This window comes from Nannobrachium achirus (assembly GCF_963921795.1).
Source record: "Nannobrachium achirus genome assembly, chromosome: 1".
Taxonomy (NCBI): Eukaryota; Metazoa; Chordata; class Actinopteri; order Myctophiformes; family Myctophidae; genus Nannobrachium; species Nannobrachium achirus.
The window spans coordinates 64,431,415-64,457,825 of record NC_137810.1 but is presented as its reverse complement, the minus strand read 5'-3'; the positions used below and the strand labels follow the sequence as shown (position 1 = coordinate 64,457,825).

The following is a 26,411-nucleotide window of genomic DNA, read 5'->3' as shown; positions in this document are numbered from 1 at the left end:
CTCAGTTATTTAAATATGAGTCTGTCTTTCTGAGCTGTGAGGACAGACAGTCTGACTCTACTGTCTGGAGAGTGAAGAGGACCAACATCAAAAACATCACCTCAGAGTGTGGAGGAGATGGTGGTCGCTGGGGGAAGATGAACAACACAGGATGTGTTGTCGACAACTTGCTGTCATTTGACAGCGCAGTTTACTGGTGTGAGTCCTCAAAGGGAAAGAGTAACACTGTGAATGTCACTGTGACTGGTAGGTTCAGCAAGTCAACAACATTGTATTGTGTACTTGTCTGTTGATGATGTGATTGGGAAAAAAGACTGTTACATATAAAAACCTAATCATTTTGTGTTGTTCAGAGTGATGTAAACTCAGTCTAATGTTCTTCTATTCTGATGTTATGTATCATTGTTCAGGTGGAGATGTGATCCTGGGGATGCCTGTACTTCCTGTAATGGAAGGAAGTGATGTCACTCTGCACTGCTGGTCCAAAACTGACCAAACTGCCAAGCCATCCTCTGACCGTCCAGCTGATTTCTATAAAGATGGATCCCTCATCAGGTCTCAGTCTACAGGACAGATGACCATCCACAGTGTTTCCAAGTCTGATGAAGGATTCTACAAATGTCTCATCTCTGGCCTTGTAGAGTCACCAGAGAGCAGGATGGATGTGAGAGGTGAGATTGTTGGATCACAAACACTTTATATGAGGAATGATACAATTCTGAGAGGTTGTGCTGATTGGTCAGCTGCTGTATAACCCTTAGGGCTGATACAACAGCTGACATGCTGACTGGTCTAAATATGTAGATACGGTATGTGTACATTTGTTTGCTTTCTTTGAGTGAGCTCCTTTCCCATTGCATTGGGGGATAATAATCAATACGAAACGAAAGTGGGCCCCATAACCACTCAAGTACTAACTCTGCAACTTCAGCAATTAGCGGAAATGGCCGATCTACAAGCTCACGATGCGCTGCAAACTCACATGGGACAGGTTAAAAATAGGGATGCCATGTTGAAAGTCGTTAAACACACACATGTTTGTGTGATTTTCAATATTGCATCATATATATATATATATATATATATATATATATATATATATATATATATATATATATATATATATATATTAGGTCTGGGACTTTAACTGATTAATTTACATTAATTTATTACAGAAAATTAATGCAATAAAAATAGCATTTTAATCGTGCTTAGTTTTTGCACCATAGAACCTTTCTCACTGGACAAGTTTAAGGCATACCAATCATACTGGTGGTCCAACCAACAGCCAACAAACCCCAGTGCACACAATGGAAAAAGCCACCGATCAGACCGCTTATTTGCTCGGCTCAGTGGATGGGACATTTTGATTTAAAAAATGTGCATTCAAGAGGAATACGTGTCTCATTCTGCTACAGATTCTCCGGCCTCCATAAACAACGGCCAACCAGACCCTGACTCTTCTTCTCTGCCTCCATATTTCTACCCTCTGATGTGTGCTGGAGTCTCCATCTTTCTAGTGATTCTTCTGGGCCTGTGTCTCTGGAAGAAGTGCAAAGGTATGTCATTCATGTCCAGACAGCCATTCAGAGAAGCAGTAAAGGCTCCCACACACCGGCCAGCCATTGAAGTCGATACGTGTCAATCAGCATCTGTGGCTGAAAATCTGTTGTAGTGTTGGCATCGATGGTGGTGAGGTGTAACACAACATCTCCCATTTGACCGAACAAGCTCAGTCGCTGCCTCGACCGCGGTTTTCCCGGTGAACTGGGCGCAACCGCCGATGGGCAAGGAGGGTCGCGAGCTCATGAGAAACAACTAAAATAAGACCTTAAAACTTGGCGATAACAGTTGCGTGCATTAGCGCAAGATGATGATAAAGGAAATCATTAAATGGAAAACATTAAATTAACCTCTGAAAAGCCTACTAGGCCTAAAAACCTGGCGAAAACAGCTCCCTGCATTAGCGCAAGATTAGACAAGGATAAAGGAAATCATTAAATGGAAAACATTAGATTAACTTCTGAAAAGGCTTCTAAGCCTACACTAGCCTACTAGTAAAACTAGTGGAACCGCAATCTTTCCACACATGAATAAATGTGGTTGTAAACAATAACTCAAACAATATAAATCCTTAGTCTAGTAGTGGGAAGAAGGGGTTATGATAACCCCTTCTGGCCCAAAATTGGCGACGAGTCTTACGAAATCGGCAAGAATGTCTCTCATTTCATAAAGCTATATAACCTCTCCATCATCGGCAATAGTCAGTGGTGTGTGTTCCCCACACTCCCGCGCCCCCACCGTTGCGCTCAGGTTCACCGGGAAAACTGCGGTCGCGTCGCTGCCTGTCAATAACAGGGGGTGGAGAGGGGGTGTGAGGTAGAGCTCTCTAGTTCTCTGTTTACCTTTGAGCATAGTTCTGTCAACATGTGGAGCTGCTGCTAAACAACTGTAGTCTGTGTGCAACTGAACGAACATCATTGAATAGAATGTATAATGCTATAATAATATGTAATCACAGCAGAAGTTGTGCCCGGCTCGTTGTGTATCAATAATGAGCTCGCAGCTTTTTCACAGGCCGTAGGACAGACAGACAGAGTGAAGATGTGACGTATGCTGATGTGAGAGTGAAGCAACCAGCTGACAACAAGAGGAGAGGTAACTCAACTCAACTAAACACATTAATACTCTATTAATACACAATAATACTCTGATCACACACTTATTCAGTTGTTTACTTGTTATTTCTTTCTCTGTATTTTAACTTTATTTCACCAGAGAGTCAAATCTTTTAATACTTATTTTGTTTTGTTTTTCCAGACCAGACCCCTGAAGGACAAGCCATCTACTCCACTGTGAAGATAAACACAGACAGAGGTCAGTCAAATGTACACAGCTGTATGTTAATGGCTTTTAATCAAAGATTCTCACTTCTCGGCCTAGTTTTCATGAAAGGAGAACAGTTCAAGTTAGTTTAGGCATTGGCCTGGTTTTACATAAAGGAGAACACTTCCCCTCTGGGTTGAGGTATACATCCATGACAGATAGAAGGTATTAGTGATGCTCACGTCAGTGACGTGCATCACGTGAGGCAACCTGTTCACCATAATTAAATCGCAATTGTTAATAATGTGAACCACGCTGCACTGACTGGTTGGGAAAGTGCACACACATCCAAGTGCCCAGGTACAGGACAAACAACAGTTCACAGTCACAAAACATAAGATCTGCACACTGGTAAAATGGTAAATGGTCCATATAGTGCTTTTGTGCAAGGCGCTTTACATTCACCCACACATTCATACACCGATTGCAGAGGATTCCATGCAAGGCACCAACCTGCTCGCCGGGAGCAATTAGGGGTTCAGAGTTTTGCTGGGAACCTTCCAGTTTTGGTGATAACTCTTACCGATTTTGTCCAAACGCACATTGGTACATAGTAGGCCTATCTCTATCATGTGTTCAAGACGGATCTGTACGATATTTTGGCTAAGATTGCCTTCCAAAGTTTGCACGAGTGGTCTGTTTTGAACAAAATGCCTCAAATCATGAATGCAGTGCAATTACTGTGACACTTTGCACGTATATTCCCACTGGACCAAGGACATTTTTCAGACGATTTTTACTAAACACATTTTGTCCAAATATCACGCAAATCGGTACACATTATGTCTAAAGTCATGACTGAATCTGAATATTGCTGGCCCACAATAACCTACCTGACCTGGTGAAAACCTGTGCTCTGAGGACCACCTTTTTTAGTTTTAAACAGCGTGTGCAGACATTTTCTTCTTTTAAAGTACCGTAACACACCCATGCATGCACAGGATCAAGATCTGGTTTACTTAAAGGAGGAAACATTATATTTGGTCAGGGTCAGCATAGAAAAAAGTATGAAAGCTGAGAGGGAGACCGTCACTTGATTTATAAGTTCAAGATGAAGTAATACTGTAGTTTCTTAATTATGAAGATCTGTGAGAAGTCATGTAATGAACCACACAGAATAATGACTGTGTTGCAGTATTATATTATTTCAGATGTAGACAGTTTGTCTAAGCACAATCTATTGTTTCAACAATAAAATGAGGAATGCTATGTACAAAACTCAGTTCTGCATATTATGATCGATTTTCATCGCCATATTGTGGGAAGAAGACGATAGCCTCTATGCGGCCTTCCTCATAAATAGCTAGACCATCTGATTATTTGATTGATTTATTTGACTGACTGACTGACTGACTGACTGACTGACTGACTGACTGACTGATTGTATTAGGATTCAGATGCAATAACACATGATGCAATAAAAGATAGAGGATAACACTAAAATCAAAACAAACAATTTTCTGAACGTCCTCTTCATTTATGTGCCTCTGCTTTCAAAGATAAGCCAGGATAAATACAGCCAGGACAACTAATACACCCTGGCTTAGGTTTTGTGTACTTTGAGTGAACACATCCACAGATGGAATAGTAATAATACACTCATCGAAACGTAAAAACAGTGGTTTGTTGTTTAGAAATAACAGACCACTGACTCACTACTAACAGACTCAGAATTGAGTATTCACAAATAATGCAATGCCGAACAGTTTTTATAATGTTAGATTTTCTCTTTTATTGTGTTACAGTTGGAGATGTTTGAGCGAAGAAGAGGGGAAGATAGGAAGAGATAGGAAGATAGGAAGAAAAACCACAACCTCTTCCCCCTGCTCCAGGCCTCAGTGTCCCCATGTAACCACTGTTTGATGTCAGTTAGTGTATAGTATTCAGGAAGAAGACCTTTATGAAAACCCAACTTTACTAATTGACTCTTAAAATTGTTAACAGATTTTGTTCACAAGACTGACATGATTCTGTCATAACCATGACTTGACAACTGTCATGAACTGTTGTCATTAAGTGTCATTCCGATAAAGGTAACAGGAGCAGTGACTCACAGTAGACTGCACACAATCCTACCATGCAGATACTGATAGTAGGACGATAAATTAGTAGAGAAGAAAATAAGTTGCTGGCTGAAAGGTGACCCCGAAACTTTGCATCTACAGCTCCCTTATTATGGAACAATATCTCCCCCTACACTTGAGAGTTGGGTCAGCTGTCAACAGTTTTAATTTGCTGCTTCTTTTTGAGCGGTGGTCACGCCGCTCCTATACGTGGCCGTGTGTGTAGATGTACGTGTATGTATGTGGGTGGGTGGGTGGGTGGGTGCGTCCGTATGTAGCCTCAAGCCTGTGGTGTAGTACCTTTTCTGACCACACATGTTAAGGGAGGGGCGCTGTTTTCAGGCCAGGCCAGACCAGGCACACACACACACACACACACACACACACACACACACACACACACACACACACACACACACACACACACACACAGGGGGGAAGGGGGGGGGGGGGGGGGTAAACCACCGCTCAGTTCACACGGGTGTGATTTTTTATCGGTTGTTTGATTCTTGGTTGTTTTACTCTTTTGTTTTTGACTATTTTATGCGTTATGTGTTTGTATTACAAGATGTGTGATGTTGTTATTGGGGACACAGATGAAGATGAAGTGGTATGATGTTCACACCAACAAGCAACAGCTAAGAGTAATACCCAAGCCTGAGGTCAGAGTTTATAACTAAACAGTATATGATCCAGATCCACTTGCTGTACTTTTGTCAGGTCAGGAGATAGTTTTGCTACTTATTGTTGTGCTTCCTTTTGGCTTCAAAGAGTCATACAGACCTTAAATGTGTTGTATAAGACATTGAATACATTTTTCTTTACATTCAATATTTTAGTAACAATGTTTATTTTTTCATATGTGATTTTTTTTTAAATAAATTAATGTTTCATATTCAACATTGTCAATTCGTCAGTAAATACAGATTTATGGTATTAATTCAGCAATATTACACGAGAGGGTGTGCGTTATGGTGATTATTGGCACACCAGTGATGCCGGTCAGGAAAGCATCAGTGAAGTGATGACACATCCATCCACCCAGTTAGGGTTGTGTCGACACATGGCCTGGGAACCTGAGAACCTGAGACTGTTTCCCAGGCTGCCTCTCCCATTCAGAAACAGTATGGGTGCCGGGTGCCCTGAAGAGTTACTGTGTGCTTGCTTTCTTGCTAAAAAGATGGACGCGTCTATATCACAGCTTTGTGAGTTTTAATTGGAACAAACAGGTATTTCTGCGCAAGTGAACATTTTCGGAACGTCTCTGTTAACCACAACACTTTAACATTTCTATGACAACAGTGCAACCAATATAACACTGGTATATGTTGCATCCTGCTTCAGAGGAAATAATGTGCTGTGGTTTGCAGGTGTGAAAAAGACCCTCTGTTCTGTGCTCCAGTATGAACACACTCACCATGTATGAACTGTTTGACGTTAGTGAGAGGATAGTTTACAGCAATGTTAAAAGAACTTATGAAAACCCAACATTACTGACATTACTCCATCATAACCATAAACTTTATCGAGAGACATAATACATGCATAATATCCTTTCTGCATAAAGTAATAATAGAGAGTTATACATGACATTTCCCTGCTGATGATCTCAACTTTGTGAGTTTTGGAACAAATATGTAGCCTGCGTGTGCAAGCGGCTACTTTTAGTGGCATTAGTGGCAACATTTCTGAGAAAATGTTCAAGCGACAAGCTCATAGCGATAAGCTCATGGTGTTGTAGGAGTAGGGCGGTGTTGCATGCTACATCGGGGGGAAATACACAGTGGTTTTCAGGTGTGAAAACAGAGCTTCTGCCTTCAGCTCCAGTTCTCACACTCTCTATTTTACTGCTTAATGTTAGTTAGTGTATAGTACAAAGGCAAAAGGCCATTCTTGTACTTGTATGGCTTACACACCTGACTAGAGTACAATGTTGAATTGGTCTATTTAATACGTGTTAATAATAAGTGTTATTCTTTAGCTTATGAAAACCCAACTTTGCTATTGGTTAAAGATGGTTAACCCTAACCCCCCCCCCCCCCCCCCCCACACACACACACACACACACACACACACACACACACACACACACACACACACACACACACACACACACACACACACACACACACACACACACAGAGAGAGAGAGAGAGAAATGAACTCATTGTCTCCTGTTAAAACAACTTCTCCTGTTCAGGTGTGCCCCCTGCTGCTGCTCAGTTGCTATTAATAAACCTTATTCTATAGCACTTTACAAAGAACAAAGTCAAATGATGCAGTACAGTCAAGTAACAGGAACAAAAAATATAGTATTGATGTCATATACTATGTCTATTCATAAAAGCATATAAACACCATTGTATACAACGTTTTGTATATAAGACTTTTAAAAGTGAGGTAGCTATTCTGATTTCCAAAGTATGTTTCTTCCACAAATGTGGAGCTCTCATGGCTGTCGTGGGAAGTGATTAACAGATTGTCTGCAGATCTAGATAACAACAAGGTCTACACACTGTTTTGGTGTATGTGTTTATGCATGTTTATATTATGCCTTATTACAGTATCTGACTTCGTTTTGTTCTCTGGGTTTTGTACTCCATTCTTATGTTTATTCTTGAAACTGTGATGGGAGCTTTTTAAAGAAATTGGTGAAATATTGTTTTTAACACATGTAAACTGTGGTGTGACAATAAACTGGAAGTTGTATCAAGTATATAGCAAAGACATCCATATGAGTATGATTTTCGTGTATGATGAACTTGATGAAAAGGACAGAAAGCAATATCATATGATATTCTACATTGTGCTATTTAGTGAATATCAGCACAGTAATAATTCAGTCATAGACAGTCTGCAGTAGCCACAAATAGTTCTACCAAAATCTGTTACTTCATTTGTTTATTTTGATGGGACAAACAGTAGGCTATAGCCTTTAATAATTCGGGAATGGTTAGGACTCCGGAGGTCCCGGAGGCTCTTAGCAAGATGTGGAAGTGTCCCTGAGCAACCTCCAACTGCCCCCAAATTTCAGGACTCCATCAACTATAATATTGGCAAATGGCAATAAGCAAAGTGAAATCTATTGTGGAAAATAACATACCAATTTTAGCTAGCTGACTAATGTGGAACGGTGAACAATTCTAGCACAGTTCTGCAGAATATCACCACTTCAAAGTGTCTTGATGAAATTACTGTTAAATAGCATAATCAATTTTATGCATTTAGTGCATGTTACAAAACCCAGGCCTATGGATAGGAGTTTGTAACATAAATTAGTTAACTTATCAGGGGGTTTGAGCATTTGAGGTAAAAATAAGCGAATCCCCACTCCAAACAGATGTTTCAAGTGCAAAAACTGACACATGCAATAACATTGTACCTAGTAATGAAATCAAACTACTCTAATCATGTTCATAAATACAAAAGTGGCAACCACCCTTTCCCTTATTTGACCTACAGTACATGATGACTATGGAGGCCGGAGTCCTGTCCCAAAGCAGGGCATATAGTAAACACTGTTGATAAATATAATTCAGAAGAGTATCCCTCCCATGAGGATGATGGCTCATTGTCATTAAATATGAGTCTTTACTCTTTAACATTGTTTGGTCTGTAAGGAAGGGTATTGTGTGAGGATGAAAGGAAAGGTTACCCGTCTCGGTAAACTGCTGGTCCGTGCGGTGGTGGCTGCCGCAGCAGTTACCAGTGATGCCGGTCCTACAGTTCCGTGCGGCGGCCGCCGGTCCTATCACCGGCGATGCAGCACGACTGATGGTCGAACTGCCGGTCGGCAGGTGCCGGTGCCAGAGAATGCATTAGCTCTTTCTGCTATTCTGTCTTTGTTTCTGTCTAATAAAACATATTAGTTCTAATTACCAACACATTATTTCTTATTATGGCTTTATTATGTCTTATTCTGTGTTAAAGTGTACTGTAAATTAGGATGGGACCCAGTTTACTCACTGAGCGAGTGTGTTTGTGTCTCAGCGCGGCGCGGCCACCGCTGAACCTATAGCGGGAGCCCCTGGGGCAACCGCTGCTCATTTGAAGGGCCCTTAACCCTGCATTTGGGAAAGCTGCACTCCCAGATGTTGTGACTCTTTCCTACGAAAGGTTTGGTGGTGGGAGACAGTTGGAACTGCCTTAAGACTCTGTTCCACAGATAAGGATTTGAAGCTCACAGCTCCTCGACCCCAGCATACTTTCATTTGTGTCAGGAATCGTTCCTGAGAAAAGGCACTGAGCGCACACACACACACACACACACACACACACACACACACACACACACACACACACACACACACACACACACACACACACACACACACACACACACATTTTTTACAAATGATTGCATCAGACTGTTGCACTTTCACTTCGACTTATGGTAAATGGCCTGATTTACAGTAAGCACTACACAGCGACGCACACACACACACACACACACACACACACACACACACACACACACACACACACACACACACACACACACACACACACACACACACACACACACACACACAGGCGGTATCAGAACATGGGTATGCTGTTTTGTTGATTCCACTGTAAAAAATGTTATAGGCATTCTTAAAGCAAGTCAGTGTATATTCATTAGGTGGTTTCAGAGAGTTATTAAAAAATCAGTTACCAGTAAGGTCATTATCGATGCAGCGATTCATTGATACTATAACTATTAATTTTGAAGCCTATCTAGCCCATATAGTGTAGCCTACATAGTGAGATAGTAACAGCTTCATATTGTGACTTTTTGTTGTCAGAGTCATTTACTGTGGCCTTATCTGGGGTTGTGCAATGAACACTGAATACTGTTGTCATAGTAACAAGGCAGAAGACAGCTGCATGCTTTCACTTTGACTTTTGTCTAGAGAGTGTTACTAGAAATCACCTGATTTATGTCAAGGGTGTGTCATTACTGGAAATGGCCTGACATACTGTACACACACAAACACACACACACACACACACACACACACACACACACACACACACACACACACACACACACACACACACACACACACACACACACACACACACTGCACACACACACACACACAGAGAGAGAGAGAGAGAGAGAGAGAGAGAGAGAGAGAGAGAGAGAGAGAGGAGCATAATATAATTATAGAATGACAATTCCCTGTACCTTACAATCATCCAGCAGTGGACAGAGGAGCTGCTAATCAACCTGCTTAAGTCAAGGTTTGTTTTTTGTGTTTGTTCTGCTCCATTAACACATGAGAACTGTAGACATTGTTATCATATAGCAAGATTATTATTATTTTTTAAATAGTAAAAGGTGATCTTGGATCAGACAGGATGAGATAAATAGGATCAGATAAATAAAACGGGACATCTGGGCACTCAAGGTTAAAAGTTTCTACCTACCGTACCAAACCAAAACTCTTTTCATGGTTTGGTACGGTAGATCCGATAGTTGTGGTTTATATTACGGTGACTTATTTTCTAACCATGATGAGAAAGTCATGCATAGTAAACAGTAGCGGTTCCACTAAGTTCAATGCATTAATCCAGAAACTCTGAGCCAGTCTATTTATAGTATCACTGCCTCTGGGGGAGAGCTTGAATTTCTCAATGCTTCCAAAGTGAAGTAAAATTAAATCCAGAGTGTCCATTTAACTCAAAGTAAACATTTGACCAATTACAATTACTATAGGGCCTATATATAGATTCACCTCTTCTTTTTTCACACACATGCACAGATGTACACACAGTCAACACATATGTTTTACATTGACTTTGCCTTGTGTCTGGACTCTGTTTCGACAGTCGTGTTGACTTGTGTATATTGTGTTAGTAACAGCTCCATACTTTGTTGTGTCAAGAGTCATTCACTAGAAATGGCCTGATCTGCTGTAAAGCCACTCCCCCCCCCCCACACACACACACACAGGCAGAGAGAGAGAAAGAGAGAGAGATAGAGAGTGTAGCAGCATGTAATAGAATTCCTGTTCCCCGAGCCTTACATGTTTCAGTGATAGGTCGCATTTAGTATATGAAAACCTGCAGATCATGTCTGTCCGTCTGTCACATGTCACACTCCGTCTCGCCTCATGTCAAAGATCGCTGATCTCATCAATATTAAGCAGAAGAAGTCACCGTCAACAATTGCACATGTGCGCAACCTTAGGGTGAGGTTTGCTTCACGCCCTTAGGGCTGGTCTAGTCTAGTCTCAAATCAAGGTTGAACTACTGTATGGCTGTAAAAATGTGGAATAAAACTGTATAAGTGAATGAATAAATGTAAAATAAAAATAAAAAGTCATGTTCCTGTTAGGCAACCTGGACATTACCTCACTTGATGTTAACTGTGGTTAACCACATCCATATGGTTCAAAATGAAAGTCTGACAGTGACCGCATCAATATCTTAGACTTAGATCATAATAAAATCCAGAGTTTTAAACTCATGCAGTGAACCCGATATTCTCAGGCTGAGGGCCGGTACTCTCAAACAAGGACTAAAGCACCACCAAAAGTTAAGGTTTGGAGAAAACAGGTCACCTAAAGGCTAAAAAGCCTTGGTGATATTTGGACGGCACAGTCTTCCTCAGAGTCACACAGCATGGGACATGACTATTTGAACCTTTACATTCATTAGTTGATTGATAAAAGCCTGGAGAGGAGTCCAGTTCAATTAATCAGTGCATTATATACCTAGGCTACCACAATGACACATGTAGAAATCATGTACCTATATCTACAAAGGCAATAGACAAAACTAGGAGTGAATTTAGACCCAGCAGTTTCACTAGTTCAATTCATGGATTGATTGATTGATTGATTGATTGATTCGCATTGATTGATCGCAAGACAAATTTCAGTGTGAACTGACAATAAAGTACTATATCATATCATATCATATCATTGATTGATTGAAGACTTTATTAGAAGTTTGCATAGGAAAAGGTACAGTTTCATGACGGTACAGTTCACTGGTACAAGGTCTACTAAAAGGAGATCCATGAAAAGACTAAGCTTATTTCCACTGGAAACCATTGAAGTATCTCATATAACATTGAATGACAGACAAATAGAACACAGTACTATGCAGTAGATATGTAAAGAAAAAGAAAAAAGAAAACAGTAAGTCTAAATAAACAGTATATACAAAGAAGGGGCAGGGGAGGGTAGGGTTGGGCTAGGTTAGTTTTTTACCAGTTGCGAACGGCTGCTGCCTGTAAGTGGTTTTTCAGGGCAATTTTAAAGGATGCTAGTGATCCACACTCCTTTATGACCTTCGGTAAGGCTTTCCACATTTTGGTGGTATAGCAGAAAAAGGAGTTTGACCCTTTGTTGGTTTTGACTCTGGGTTGAAAGTGATCTGTGGCGCTGCCTCTGGTGTTGTAATTATGGACATCCTTAATGTTTATAAAGTATTTTGACAGGTACTTGGGTATCATAGTGGTGTAGTGTATCTTGTACACCAGGCCCATTGCAAGTTGCTGTACTCTGTCATCTACTCTGAGCCACCCCACTCTTAACTGGTGAGTAGCGGTGAGGTGAGTCTGATAGGGAAGGTGAAGTAGGACCCTAATTAGTTTAGACACAGAAACCTTACTTTGTCACTTGCTACAGTAAAGAAGCTCTTCAGATCAAACACATCATTAACAAAAACTGGGACATTATTGAAAGTGACAGTTCTCTACGGGAGGTATTCAAAGAACCCCCTGGTATCAGTTTCAGACGGGCCCCGACCATCAAAGATAAATTAGTCAGGAGTTACCTTCCTGCTTCCAAACCTAACACATGGCTTCGCCGAACTAAGGGCAATTTCTGTTGTGGTCACTGCAATTATTGTGCAAACATGGTTAAAACTGACACTTTCAAAGATGTGTTTAGCAACAAGACCTATTCAATCACAAGCTTTATAAACTGCAACACCACCCATGTTGTGTATCGACTTGAATGTACTTGTGGTTGTTTCTACATAGGTCTTACTAAAAGGAGACTGCGTGACAGACTATATGAACATAGGTATGCTATTCGTTCTGCCAATATGAAGTACCCCATGGCCAAGCATTGGATTGAAGCTCAACATGGGAGTGATGCAACTCTAAGAGTGTCTGGTATTGAAGTCATAAGTTCTGATACCAGGGGTGGGGATAAAATCAAACGCCTCAAACAAAGGGAGGCATACTGGATTTATACTCTCAAGGCTACTTATTACCCAGGTCTCAATGAGGACTTTGACCTCTCATCATTCTTATAATAACTGATTTCTGAATTATCACATTGTACACATTTTTTTATTTGTTCTTGTTTTTTTCCCTTTTTGCTCTTGGTTTAAAGTTAAAGGGTTAAAGCCGCTTTGATAAACTGCTCAAACTGAGTCCTATATGGTCTATCTGTAACTTATGACTGTTGTATTGTACATTGGTCCTAATGGTGCCCTTTAAACCTCTAATAACCATTGTAAAGTTTCTTAACTGACTCTACAGTAGGTATACTCTGCTTGTGTGCTTTTATTCATATGTAGACAACATGTGTAGGATGCCACCAGGGGGCCTGCAGGCTGCAGACTGCAGGTCCTCACTGTGGACACACCTGGTAGGCCTATAATTAGGCCTACTTCTTGTCTTTGTTCAGTAACACCCTGAAGAAGGCGTTTGCCGAAACGCGTTGGTGTTTTTTAATAATGTACTAGCCCATGAATTAAAGGCCTTTTATTGTTAAATCCACCTGAGTGCCTGGACCTGGATTTTTGTGTCTCTGTGGCACATTTTTTCCTTTTTTTGCTCCTAATTAGTTTATTTTGGGCTGTTTGGAGTTTAGTTTTTAGGGCTTGTGGGGCGTCACGATACCATGCGTGGACTCCGTAGTCAAAGAGGGGCTGGATTATTGCACCAGCTATGGTCTTCAGTGTGTTGAAATTGACCATTGGGGCGATCCTCTGTAGGAAACGAGTCCGTTGGTTGATTTTATTTATTACTTTAGAAGTCATCTTTTCACTGGAAAGATTAGCTTCAAGGATACATCCTAAGTAAGAGATTTCGTTTTTTCGTGTTATGACCTTGTCACCCACTTTGATTGTGAAGTTATCGACTTTTTTGAGGTTATGATTTGATCCAAAGAGGATGGACTCAGTTTTTCCCAGATGAATTGATAATTTGTTGTCATTAAGCCATGTGCAGATCTTACTTAGTTCAGAGTTAAGTGTCTTTTCAACCTGCAAGTGGTCCTTGCCCGAGACTAGGAGAGCCGAGTCATCCGCGAACAGGAACAGGTTGCAGTCACAAGCAGATGCCATGTCGTTCACATATATTAGGAACAACAGAGGTCCCAGTATGCTACCTTGAGGAACACCACAGCTTACTGGGAGGGGGGGGGACAGGGTACCGTTAATCTCCACCACCTGTTCCCTCCCCACCAGGTAAGATTGCATCCAACTCACTGCTGCGCTGTCAAGACCGATGGCTTTTAGTTTCTCAATCAGAATAGAATGATTTACGGTGTCAAATGCCTTCTGGAGGTCCATCATGACCATGCCGCTATATTTGCCGTCATCCGCTTCGCGTTTGATTTGGTCAGTCAAATACAGAAGGCATGTGTCAGTGGAATGAGATTTTCTGAATCCAGATTGGAACTCGTAAATCAGATTATTCTCATCGAGATATCTTGCTATCTGTTCGTAGACTATTTTCTCCATGACTTTGGATATGGAGCTAAGAATGGAAACGGGACGGTAGTTTCCAGGGTCTAGTTTGCTACCTTTTTTATGCAGGGGGGTTACTTTTGCTAGTTTGAAGTCCTGTGGGACATGACCCTGTTCGATGGAAAGGTTAATTATGTGGGTAATGATCGGTGCAATGGTGGTGGCTGAATCTCTGAGAAATCTAGCTGGAATTTTATCAAGGCCAGTGGCCTTGTGTTGAGGTAGGGCGCTCAGTTTTTTAAACACTTCATCAGTTGTCACTGTGGCAAGTTTAAAACTGTCTTTTCTGACGCCCAGTTTATTGTAGAATTTCTTAACAAATTTTACACCATACCTCCCAGATGGGGCGACCAGTCTTTCAACCAGTGAATGGGCCATGGTGGTAAAGGTTTTGTTAAGATGGGTAGCCACTTCACATTTGTCAGAAATGAGAGCGGCGTCCGTTTTGATGTTTATGCTGTGGCATATGGTTTTAGGTTTTAAGCCTAATTGGTTGTTAAGCAACTTCCATAGGTCTCGTGGTTTGTTTTTGTATTCGTCAATTTTGACGTCGATGTAGTCTTTTTTGGCGGATCTAATTAGGGCGATTGTCTGGTTTCTGAGCTTCTTACACTGAGCAGTGAGATATTTGATTTGGATTTGGAGGTCATGGTTGAATTTTTTTCTAAGCTTTTTGCAGCACTTACGTTTTTCATCGTACTTTTTGTCTCTGAGTTTAGCTGATTCGGTAATATCTGAGTTATACCATGGCTCTTGGCGGGCTTTAACCCTGGTGGTTTGCAAGGGGGCCACGTTGTCTAGAGCATCGGTCAATTTGGTTTTAAAACCACACCATGCTCCTTCGACATTTGTACACTGCAGTTCAGTGGAAAAGTCTGTATTCGCTAGAGTGTGATTTAAAGCCTCACTGGAGTAGTTTTTGAGGCTTCTAGCTACAACTGTTTTGTGGCCACTAGCCTTGGGTTTGTGTATTTTACGCGTACAGTAGATCATGTAATGATCACTAAGACCGCATACAATAGCCCCGCTAGCGGTGACTTTGGATTTGTCTGTGGTTACAATGAGATCTATGAGGGTTTGGGAGTGCTCCGTCACCCTAGTGGGTACGGTAACACGCTGAGTGAGGCCATATTGATTACATAACCCATTAAAGGACTTGAACAGGGGTGTTTCTTTACGCAAAACATCGACATTCCAGTCGCCCAAACTGTAGTACTCAATACCTCCCAGATGCTAAGCTCTCTTCAAACAGCTCAAAGAAGTCATTCTGGTCAGGGGGTCTATAGACAGCGCATATTAGTATATTTTTAGCATGTTCAAAAATTATCTCGACCCATACAGTTTCAAGAGAGCTGTGGTGTAGGTCTGGGCGAGGGATAAAATTTAAATCATTGTGAATATACATGCAAACACCACCTCCCTTCCTGTTCCTATCATTCCGAATGACAGTGTAATTGGCTATTTCAATGCTAGCATCTGAGAATGAGTCATCGAGTTTAGTTTCTGAGAAGGTTAAAATGTGGACCTTACCATCAAGAAACATAGCTTGGATTTGTTCCAGTTTGGGTTTCAAACTGTTGACGTTGAGATGAATCATTTTCAGTCCTCTTTTCACAAAAGTACTTTTCATGTTGGAGGTGTCCAGAAAGGTGTCCAGAAACTCTCTCCTCTAAGCAGTTTATTTATAGTATCACTAGTTCCATAAAATACAGATTCGTTCCGTAGCCTATTTGAGAATTAAATGTTGCCTTCGTAACCAATACGGAACGCGGTTGGTTTTGTATATTTCCAAATGCTGCAGTTCTTCATGACTGAAATATCTACTGAGATCAATTCCATATGGGACATGATCTTATTTATCTGTTTTATTTATTTTACAAGATGTCATGTCAGTAGTGTAGCCTATACTGTATATTGCTGCTGATGTGGGCATAACCTAGGCCAGTGGTTCCCAAGGGTTAGGGTCAGCTATTTTCACTAAACATTTGTTTCCTCCCCTTGATTGAAGATGTGTCATTTAAAGGGGAAAACCACCAATTTTCAACATCGAACTGTGTCATTAATATAGCCTACATAAGAGGAGTTGTGTGGAAATAAGAAAAAAGTCCCCCCCTTCTGTTGCCTAACTGGAGGATTGATTATGGGGTCATGGCTTGCAGAGTGCTGTACATCTTGATAAGCACTCTGCAAGCCATGACCCCACAATCACCTGTGCTCCTTGGAGCCAGGTCAGGTAGGTTATTCATACGATTTACATTTTCATATTTTGGAAAACATAGGCTACACAATATTGTATATTCTATGCATTTCGGGGGTTTGGGATTTAAAAAAAAGAGCTTCTCTCTCTTTTTCACCATAGCTTCACCATAGGTAGAATCAAATCAAGAATGTATGCATCTATTAATTTAGAACAGTGATGAAGTCACTATAAAGGAGTGTAATATAGAAATAAAAAAAAAAAAAACTCAACTTTTGACCAATCAGAATCAAATATTATCTGTGATCGTGTTATAACTCATGTGTGCTTTCTTTCTTTCTTTCTTTCTTTCTTTCTTTCTTTCTTCTTATTTTTTAGATATGAGGATGGTGTCAAGACTTCTTATTCCAGCTATGTATCTGCTCTGCTACGTTGCAGGTAAATTACACTGCATTTAAAGAGAGTACAAATGGCAACATGAAATGAATGAATAAAAAAAAGGGTTGTGTCTTGTTTCCTCTCCTCTCCTCTCCTCTCCTCTCCTCTCCTCTCCCTATTCCTATTCCTATTCCTTCAGGGAATCATCTGGTTGTGCATACAACTGTTGGAGATGATGCTGTTCTTCCATGTGAGGTTGATCCTACCACTACTGACACCCAAGAACTTACTGTATACTGGTCCCTGCTGGGCCTTCCAAGCGGTCAATATGTTTATTTACAGAGGAATGGGGGCATGGTTCCTGATCTTCAGAATCCTTCCTACAAGGGAAGAACTTCCCTCTTCATAGATGAAGTGAAGAAAGGCAACGTGTCCCTCAAACTCTCCAGAGTGAAGTCTTCTGATGAAGGAAACTACACATGCTACATTCCTGGATTCAAGAAGGAATTCACTATTGAGCTCATTCTAGGTAAGACACTGACAATTATGATTGAGAAAGAACATGTTACAGTTTTTCACGATTGTTACTGTAACACACACAAATTTAAAATTAAAATGTAAAATATCCAGAGGCAGAGATGGGCACAACATACAAAAAGGTTTTGGAAATACAAATTAAATAGTATCTTGGTGACAGTACAGTATCCTGGTCAGTATTGGACCACGTACTGACCAAGTCTTTTTTTCCCCCATCTCTGCCAGATGCATGATGCCTAAATCTACTCTAAATCATGTACCCAAATAAACTTTTTTTTCTTTATTTTTTTTGCTGCATATTTGTGTTCTGTTTTATGTTAGACTATGAAAAAAGGTAGTCATTTTACAAAGGGAAAAATAGCTCATTCTCCAGAGTCATTGTCCTTCGTATGGTGTGTTCCATTTCTATGATTGTGTTTTCGATGTTTGCACTTGTGCTGTACATGCTTGGTAGTGTGCAGCAAATGCTTAGTTGTGTGTACTCAATGAAGTGTTGTCATGTGATATATGGCTGTGTGTACCAAATGAAAACACAAGTTCCATTTTGTGAACACAGTTAAGTGATTTGATGGCAAAAAGTCATCTTGGGAAGGGAGTGTCAGGTTTAGCATTTTGTGTGAGCAGGGTTTCAGTTTTGTGTGTGCAGTTTTAAGAAAGCCGGAAACGTGTGTTAACAATCGTGAAAAACTAATAATTAAAAAAGGTGTTAGCCTACTGTTTTACATTGCTGAAATACTTACACACACAGACCGGGGCCGAAGCACGCACGCAGCATGTACTGATGCACACACACAAATAATGAGCTCCTCTCACTGCCTCTTCCCACAGGACTCAAGATTCCACCAAGGGGAAAGTCAACTAAGGTGTGTTACTGTAAGCCACTTTGGTTCGACTCTCAAAGTGCTACACTGGCATAGAAACAATCTGGCTACATAGCTATAAAGAGTGAAAGGTTTTAGTCCCCTAAAACAGACAGCTTCAACTGGGAAATCTTTTGAGATATATCATTTTATTTTTAGAAATACAATAATTTTATACAATTTCAAACAAACAAACAAACATAGGCCTATGCGCCTATCTAAGAAATGCCATAAATAAAATATAATTGCGACCATACTATAAAAACCTCCAGATCCTGTGCGTGCGTCACAGTGCATACTCATCCCAGCTCAGCAGAAGGATAAAGCTGACCTGTTCTGACATCTCAATGATCCTGAAAATGAATTCCGTCCTTGTCCCTTTTATGCCCATACTGTATATGGAGATCCCTTAGGTCATCAATATTAAGCCCATATCTGACAATGCCCTTTAGGGTGAGGTCGCTTCTCACCCTTAGGGCTAGCTCTGGTCCAGAGCGTCAGCTGCACTGGCGCTCTGACAGACCCGTCGGCAAATGAATAGACCGGGATTTCTCAGCCCCTACGAGCGCTCAACTTGAGTCAAAATAAACAAAACTACTTCGCTATCACCTAACTCACCTCGAGCCACCCAGCGGCCACCGCAGACACAACGGTTCACAACCCGGAAAACATCGGCGGTCGAGTTGGATGCATTTTATTTCATGACAAAAATAATACATTTTACAGAGTAGATGGGGTGCTGAGGGGTTCACCACCGCGGAGAATAGACTTTCAACAACGCAAAACTAGCTTTGGTTAGGTGAGTAGCGAAGTAGTTTTGTTTATTTTGACTCAAGTTGAGCGCTCGTAGGGGCTGAGAAATCGCAGTCTATTCATTTGCCGATGGGCCTGTCAGAGCGCGTCAGTGCAGCAGCTGACGCTCTGGACCAGAGCTACCTTAGGGCGTCTTACTGTTAATAATTAAGAAGTAGTGAAAATAGCCGATCTACAAGCTCGCAACGCGGTGCAAAGCGACACGTGTGCACGTAGATCGTCTATTTTTTTCATTTCTCTTTTGTGTCACAGGCTAAAAAATGTGTGAACCACTGGTCTACATTCTCAAGAGGTGAACCAGGTCTGAACCATGGTCTTAAACTGCCACCTACTGACCAAAGTTATTATTGTTTTTTAGGGGAAAACCAAATACAAGCACACAAACTGGGGTTTAAAAGTAAAAAAGTAAAACAAACACCCTCAAAACACTATGACAAATGTAACAATCACACTAATTTGATAAGACAATACTGTCCAATTAATGTTTTTATTGTTAAAGCAGTTAAAGGATATGGATATATTCCACAACATAAGATAAAATCGCCTAATGTACCTTTACTGACCCAAAGAGGACAGTTTCAATATAGGCCTACAGGGTTATACAGCCACATTTAGTTATTATTGCGACCGTCAGGTCGCAGTTTAGTATCAAAACCTCCACCGGCCGTCCGTCCGTCCGTCGGTCACACGTCACACCTTTGCCCTGCTCATATCTCCGCATCAGTATGACATCACACTGCTGACATCAGTATGACATCACACCGTACACAAATGACCCTTATATAAGACCGGCATTATCTACCGACAGATTAGTAACAAGATGTCAAAATCGTTGAAGGTTGAATCTCCAGATATGGAGATAACCAACACATCCCTCCATATATGGAGATAACCGACGAATCTCACTAAGTCTGACCTCACAAGCCCCATATTTGGACACGATGGAGGTTTTTAAGTTATATGTTGTTCGTGTCCAAATATGGGGCTTGTGAGGTCAGACTTAGTGAGATTCGTCGGTTATCTCCATATATGGAGGGAGAACCAGCTTATGAGCTGATGAGTTGTGTCAGAGTCGAGATCCTGCTTGCATCTAATCTGTCGGTAGATAATGCCGGTCTTATATAAGGGTCATTTGTGTACGGTGTGATGTCATACTGATGTCAGCAGTGTGATGTCATACTGATGTCAGCAGCTATGTCTCTATATATGGAGTTATATGTTGTTCGGGTCCAAATATGGGGCTTGTGAGGTCAGACTTAGTGAGATTCGTCGGTTATCTCCATATATGGAGGGATGTGTTGGTTATCTCCATATCTGGAGATTCAACCTTCAACGATTTTGACATCTTGTTACTAATCTGTCGGTAGATAATGCCGGTCTTATATAAGGGTCATTTGTGTACGGTGTGATGTCATACTGATGTCAGCAGTGTGATGTCATACTGATGCGGAGATATTGGCCTATTTGTGGAGATAAGCGACCAACTGTCGCTTATCTCCCGATTAGGGAGTCTTACTGGTCCTATTAATACAAATTACTACTACACTGACCACTGCCATATGGCTGGTGCACAATGCCAGTATTTTTACTGACATCTCTTCATAGTTTGTAAAATCTGAGATGGGCAGGGAAGCCATGCCATGCCAAGACCCTGTCTTGCATGCAATACAGTCAACAAATGACCAGTGACAAACTCCAGTGACAAGTCACGCTGGCTGAGGGGCCGTAGAGTTGGTTTGCTCCTGGCCTGTGATAGGTATTATATAATGTCATTAAAAACTATGTTGATTGTTTTATGCCGTTTTCTTTACCTTTCATCATAGTAAAAATAAAAACTTAAAGGAGACTGTAAAGGAAAGGTGCTTGGATAATATAGACTCAATCTCATACTGTGATTGTTGAGTCAGCCTATAGTGCTACTCTATAAGTTCTGTATTATTCCAAAAGCAATCAAAACATGTAAATGAATAAACTTCACCTCTCTCCTACACAGATGAACCTAAGTTGCTTCAGCACCACCGACCCAGTCTCGGGGAGTGTGGCCCTCATCTGTAATGGCCTGGAGGATAAAGGCGTCCTGTGGAAAGGAGATGAATCTGCTATGTTGGTGTGCTCCAACACCAGTCCCCCTGGCTTATCCTCCTGTGTACCATGTGTTCTAAACCACACTGTACATGTGGTTTGTCAGGACATCCCAGAGGGATTCAAGTTGGTGATGAAGGCAGAGGATGGACACACCATTGACAACATGAAGGCTGGTGAGTCTATAGTGACAGCAAAGGAAACAGACACCTCACATCCAACCACACTTGCAAAACTCTTGAAATTTCATGTTTTTTAAATGTCTCATTACATAGTAGGTTAGTAGTATATTGTCACTGTCTGGCCAAAACCTCTTAACTTCATTTTCCAGGTTTTTGATTTTTTGGCATAAATCAGGGCTATAGAGCATCGCAGCGGAAGTGGTTTATTGGGGTCACTTAAAAATCGCCCATTCATTTTACCCATAGACTTTTACAAAAATATTTAGAATGATTATGTTAAGCCTCCAACAAAGCCATCCAGGATGGCAGTGAATCATGACCATACAACCTTTGATCCTATGTGAAAACATATTTTAATATTACATTATTTGATATACTACATTTAATAAATACCCTTTGTTTAGCGATTTTCAAAATGTTCTTTTCATAGAAACAAAGGTCTCATGTTCATGATTCACTGCCATCCTGGATGGCTTTGTTCGAGGCTTAACATAATTGTTATAAATATATATTTTTTAAAGTCTATGGGCATGCGATTTTTAAGTGACCCCAGTAAACCACTTCCGCTGCGATGCTCTATTGAACACCCTTTACATATGTGTGTTGGTTATAATAATATTGAACCAATTAAAAGTAGTAAAAAGCCCTTCGGTCAAAACCTAACTCCACCTGAGCTCATTTTCCCGAAAATTAACATTTTGGAGTTAGGATGTTTCGGCCCGACAGCAGAGATATAATATAACCACAAATGTTTGCCTCGCCTACTCCTCCCAAAGTTTTCATTGCCCTCCTTATACCATGTGGAACTAGGCATTTGGGAATTACATGGAATGAACACAAACAATACATATTCACATGCCAAGACTATGTTTTGCACCCTGTCCGTCCGTCCGCCCGTCCATTCGTCCATCCGTCTTCGTTTAAGTGTTCATTCAAATTTAACGATGGCATATATTGCGTAGCATCTTCCCTGCTATGTTGTAATTGAAGGCATCAATAGAAAAACTAAAAGCAATCAAATGGATCTCCATCTGGTACTGGACCACTGATGAGATGAAAACAGATATGATGTCACCTACTGTTATTATGGATCACAATTTATATACAGAGCCATGGATAATTGGGACATTTCATGCAAATAAGGCACAACAACAGTATCTACACGCCTTTGGCTCTTTGTCTTAGTTTTGTAGAAGTAGTAATCTAGCAGCAGTGTTTATATAATTATTAGTAGCATTAGTATGTGTAGCATTAGTAGTGGTAGTCATATAACAGTTGACTAAACTTTATCGAGGTTCCGACCTTTAACCATGGTGTCATACTGTCATTACAGATTGTCCACCCCTCTCTGAACCCAGGGTCTCTGGTGAGTACCAGCAGTAGTATCAGTACCATCAATATCACTCAGTTTGGTTTTACAAAACACAGGATAAGATGTTAATTTCCTTTGTGCAGGCACATGCGTGAGAGTGTGTGTGTGTGTGTGTGTGTGTGTGTGTGTGTCATCGTGGTGGTGAATGATGGATGCAAGGGAGGGGGGGGGGGGGGGTTAGGTTTTAGTCTAGGACGCATCATCAGTAGTGTTCCTCCAGGTCTTAGGGTGTTTCGGCCATTATACACTATACACCCTCTCCGGAGGCGGCCAGCTCAGGTTGATCAGTCCCCGAACTTGCGTCATTTCCAATTAGTCATGAGAGTATCGTTCATCTTATGGATGGCAGACTTCTCCTCATGGGACTGTGCAAGGCAGGGGCGTCCTTTTCCCTGAGTCAAGCCTATAGGCTGACCGCATACCTCCTGGCTCCAGTTTAGGCATTTAGCAGAAGCTCGATGCCCAAACTGGAAGCTCCCAATCCAAAGCGACCCACAACAAGCAATAAGCAATACAATAAGCAATAGGCAATACAACAAGCAATAAGCAATACAATAGGCAATAAGCAGTACAACAATCAATGTGATTAGTCATGAGAGCTGCGTTTATCTTATGGATAGCTATCACTTCTCATGGGACTCAATCAACATCAATACATCAACTGCGTAGAGATATCAATCCAGAACAACAAATCTTATATAACTATAAGAATGATATCTAGCTTAGTTACTTTGGGGCCCAGCAGGGGTCTTTCCTCCTCATAAAAAGCCACTGGCTGCTTCTTTCGGCTGCCTCCGATGCAGCTTTGACGGCTGACCGCTGGCTTTGGCCTCTAATTCCCAGGTCTGCAAAGAGCCTGGTTGTAGATCTTGCCACAAACCCTCTGCATCCCACCTCCACTGGGCGGACTTCAGTGTTCCAGCCGCGCTGTTGTGCTTCAGCAGCGAGCTCTGCATAGCGTAGGTGTTTCCGCTCGTAAGCCTCATCCACTGAGTCCTCCCAGGGTACTGTGAGCTCGATGATGTACACCTTTTTTAGAGAAGGGGACCAGAGCACCAAGTCAGGTCTCAGGGTGGTTGTAGCGATCTCTGGAAGAAACACAAGTTGTCGGCCAATATCAGCCAGTATCTTCCAGTCGCGAGCCAAACGTAGTTGGCCTCGCTCCGATGGTGTCAAGCCGCTCCTGGTTACCTTTGCCCCCTCACGGACAAAGGTGGTTGCCTGTTGGTGGTTGGATGCTGGTGGCGGTAGGGAGTTGGTGGCAGCTCGTTTGTCCTCCAGGGTGGAGGCAAGGATCTTTAGGACTTGATTTTGACGCCATGTGTAACGTCCACATTGTAACTCAATGAGTAGTCAGACTCAAATTGTGTTGTGCTGCGACTCATTTTGAGCTTGTAGATCGGCTATATTTGCTACTTTTGTGAGAGAACGACGAATTGCCAAAAAAAAAAAGTTAAAATGCAGAGATAAGAGGTTTCGGGGAGTGAGTGTAGAAATATAGTGGCCCCCCTCCAACAAGTTGCCCGAGAGCTTTGATTAGCCTGGCGTTGCCAAACTAATATCTCTGAGGGCAATTCTCTTCCCACTGGCAGATTCATCTGGTTCCCAGCAGGCTAAATGTGGATGGCTAATTATCATCTCCATCATCATCATCATCGTTTTGCACACCTGCACCTGAGACAAGCACAGTATGTAGCATGTTGAATTAATTTCAATCAATCAATCAATCAATCAATCAATCACACCACCAAATTATAATCAATGATTTAATTCTTCTACATTACATTTCAAAACAAGCTCTCTCTTCTTTCTCCTCTGTATTGCATCTATCTCTACGACAACCCTTATGGCTTAAGGTACCAGCAACTTCTTCTTTCTTTTATTTACAGTTAAGGCATTCAAGCACATGATGTTCTGTGGAAATATGCTCTACCTGTACACCCGCTCTTTAATCATAAGAAGTAATATGCCTATAATAGTGGGAGTGTTTCAGGCAAAAATCGTGCACTTTATGAAAGAAGCATGAAATTTGGCACACAGTTAGAACATGCCATATGGAAAATTTTTGGCTATAGGGGCATCGCAGATTTGTCTTGGGAAACTTGTGGGAGCCAATCAAAGTTGGGCTCTCATAGACTTTACTATAGAGTAAAATAATACAAAAAATAAATATGCTTTAAGTAGCATGTGAGGGGTCAAACTAGGTGTTTTTCGGGATTCTGAATCCAATGCAAGCATTTGTTTTGCACGAGAAACGGCCACCACAAAACTGTTGAAAAGTGATGACTCATCACTAAACCATACTTTTATCACTTATATGGGGTCCGTTTTCAGCCCAAGGAATGGTTTTCCTGCAAAATAAATGTTTGCATTGGATTCAGAATCCCGAAAAACACCTAGTTTTACCCCTCACATGCTACTTAAAGCATATTTATTTTTTGTATTATTTTACTCTATAGTAAAGTCTATGAGAGCCCAACTTTGATTGGCTCCCACAAGTTTCCCAAGACAAATCTGCGATGCCCCTATAGCCAAAAATGTTCCATATGGCATGTTCTAACTGTGTGCCAAATTTCATGCTTCTTTCATAAAGTGCACGATTCCATCAAAATACTGCCCGAAACGCCTGCACTAGTGAGGGCTTTGTATCCTATTTGTACGAGAAGTTAAGAGAATCCACGAGTCGGCCAATATGTATCTAAGGCCCGGAGTGTTGACTTAAAAAATTGGCAGCAGTCGTTTCATTGGAAAAGAGTTTGTGAAAATGTGTCATCACGAAATCATAACCATCAAATCTTGAATTTTAAATGTGTTCACAGATTGTATTTGACTCCAAGGAAACATTTTCAACTCCAGCTCTGCAAAACACCCATTTACACATTACTGTATGTAACAATAACACACTGGGAACATATTTGCACATGATGTGGGAGTGTCCAGATGCAAATGACTTTTTTGGAGTTTCACAGGTAGCATTTGAGGTAATGGGAACTTCTATTCCCCTCTTGCCTAATATTTTAATGTTTAACGATGATTTAGTGATTGGGTTGACAGAATCTTGCTCTTGGGTCTGGAAAATGGAAACCCCCTCATAAACTCAAAGTTTCACAAAGTAGGCTATCCTCACACTATTGGATGTGATCGCTTTATTGGAACTCTCTAAAGCTCAAACTAATGGGGGCATTATATACATTTATTTATTATTATTATTAGTGTGGTTATTAATGCGGTTGCCCCCAACCAAACTATAGTACTTGTCCGACTTTATTCTGACTTGATGCAATTTTTGTACATGTTTTTTCCATTGTATTATTATTATTACCCTTATTAATAACAATA

The 26,411-nt window shown here is 41.1% G+C and overlaps 1 protein-coding gene across 1 annotated transcript; it reads left to right on the top strand.

Annotated features, from left to right (window-relative positions):
* Positions 1–17,580: 17,580 nt before the first annotated feature.
* Positions 17,581–26,017, top strand: LOC308289361 (uncharacterized protein; the record flags this gene model as incomplete). Its single annotated transcript, XM_080731055.1, has 6 exons — positions 17,581–17,755; positions 18,592–18,626; positions 21,430–21,694; positions 23,034–23,066; positions 24,665–24,760; positions 25,892–26,017. 5 exons carry the CDS (start codon positions 17,581–17,583, stop codon positions 24,748–24,750), a joined length of 594 nt encoding a protein of 197 aa, XP_080587181.1. The 3' UTR covers positions 24,751–24,760; positions 25,892–26,017.
* Positions 26,018–26,411: the final 394 nt, after the last annotated feature.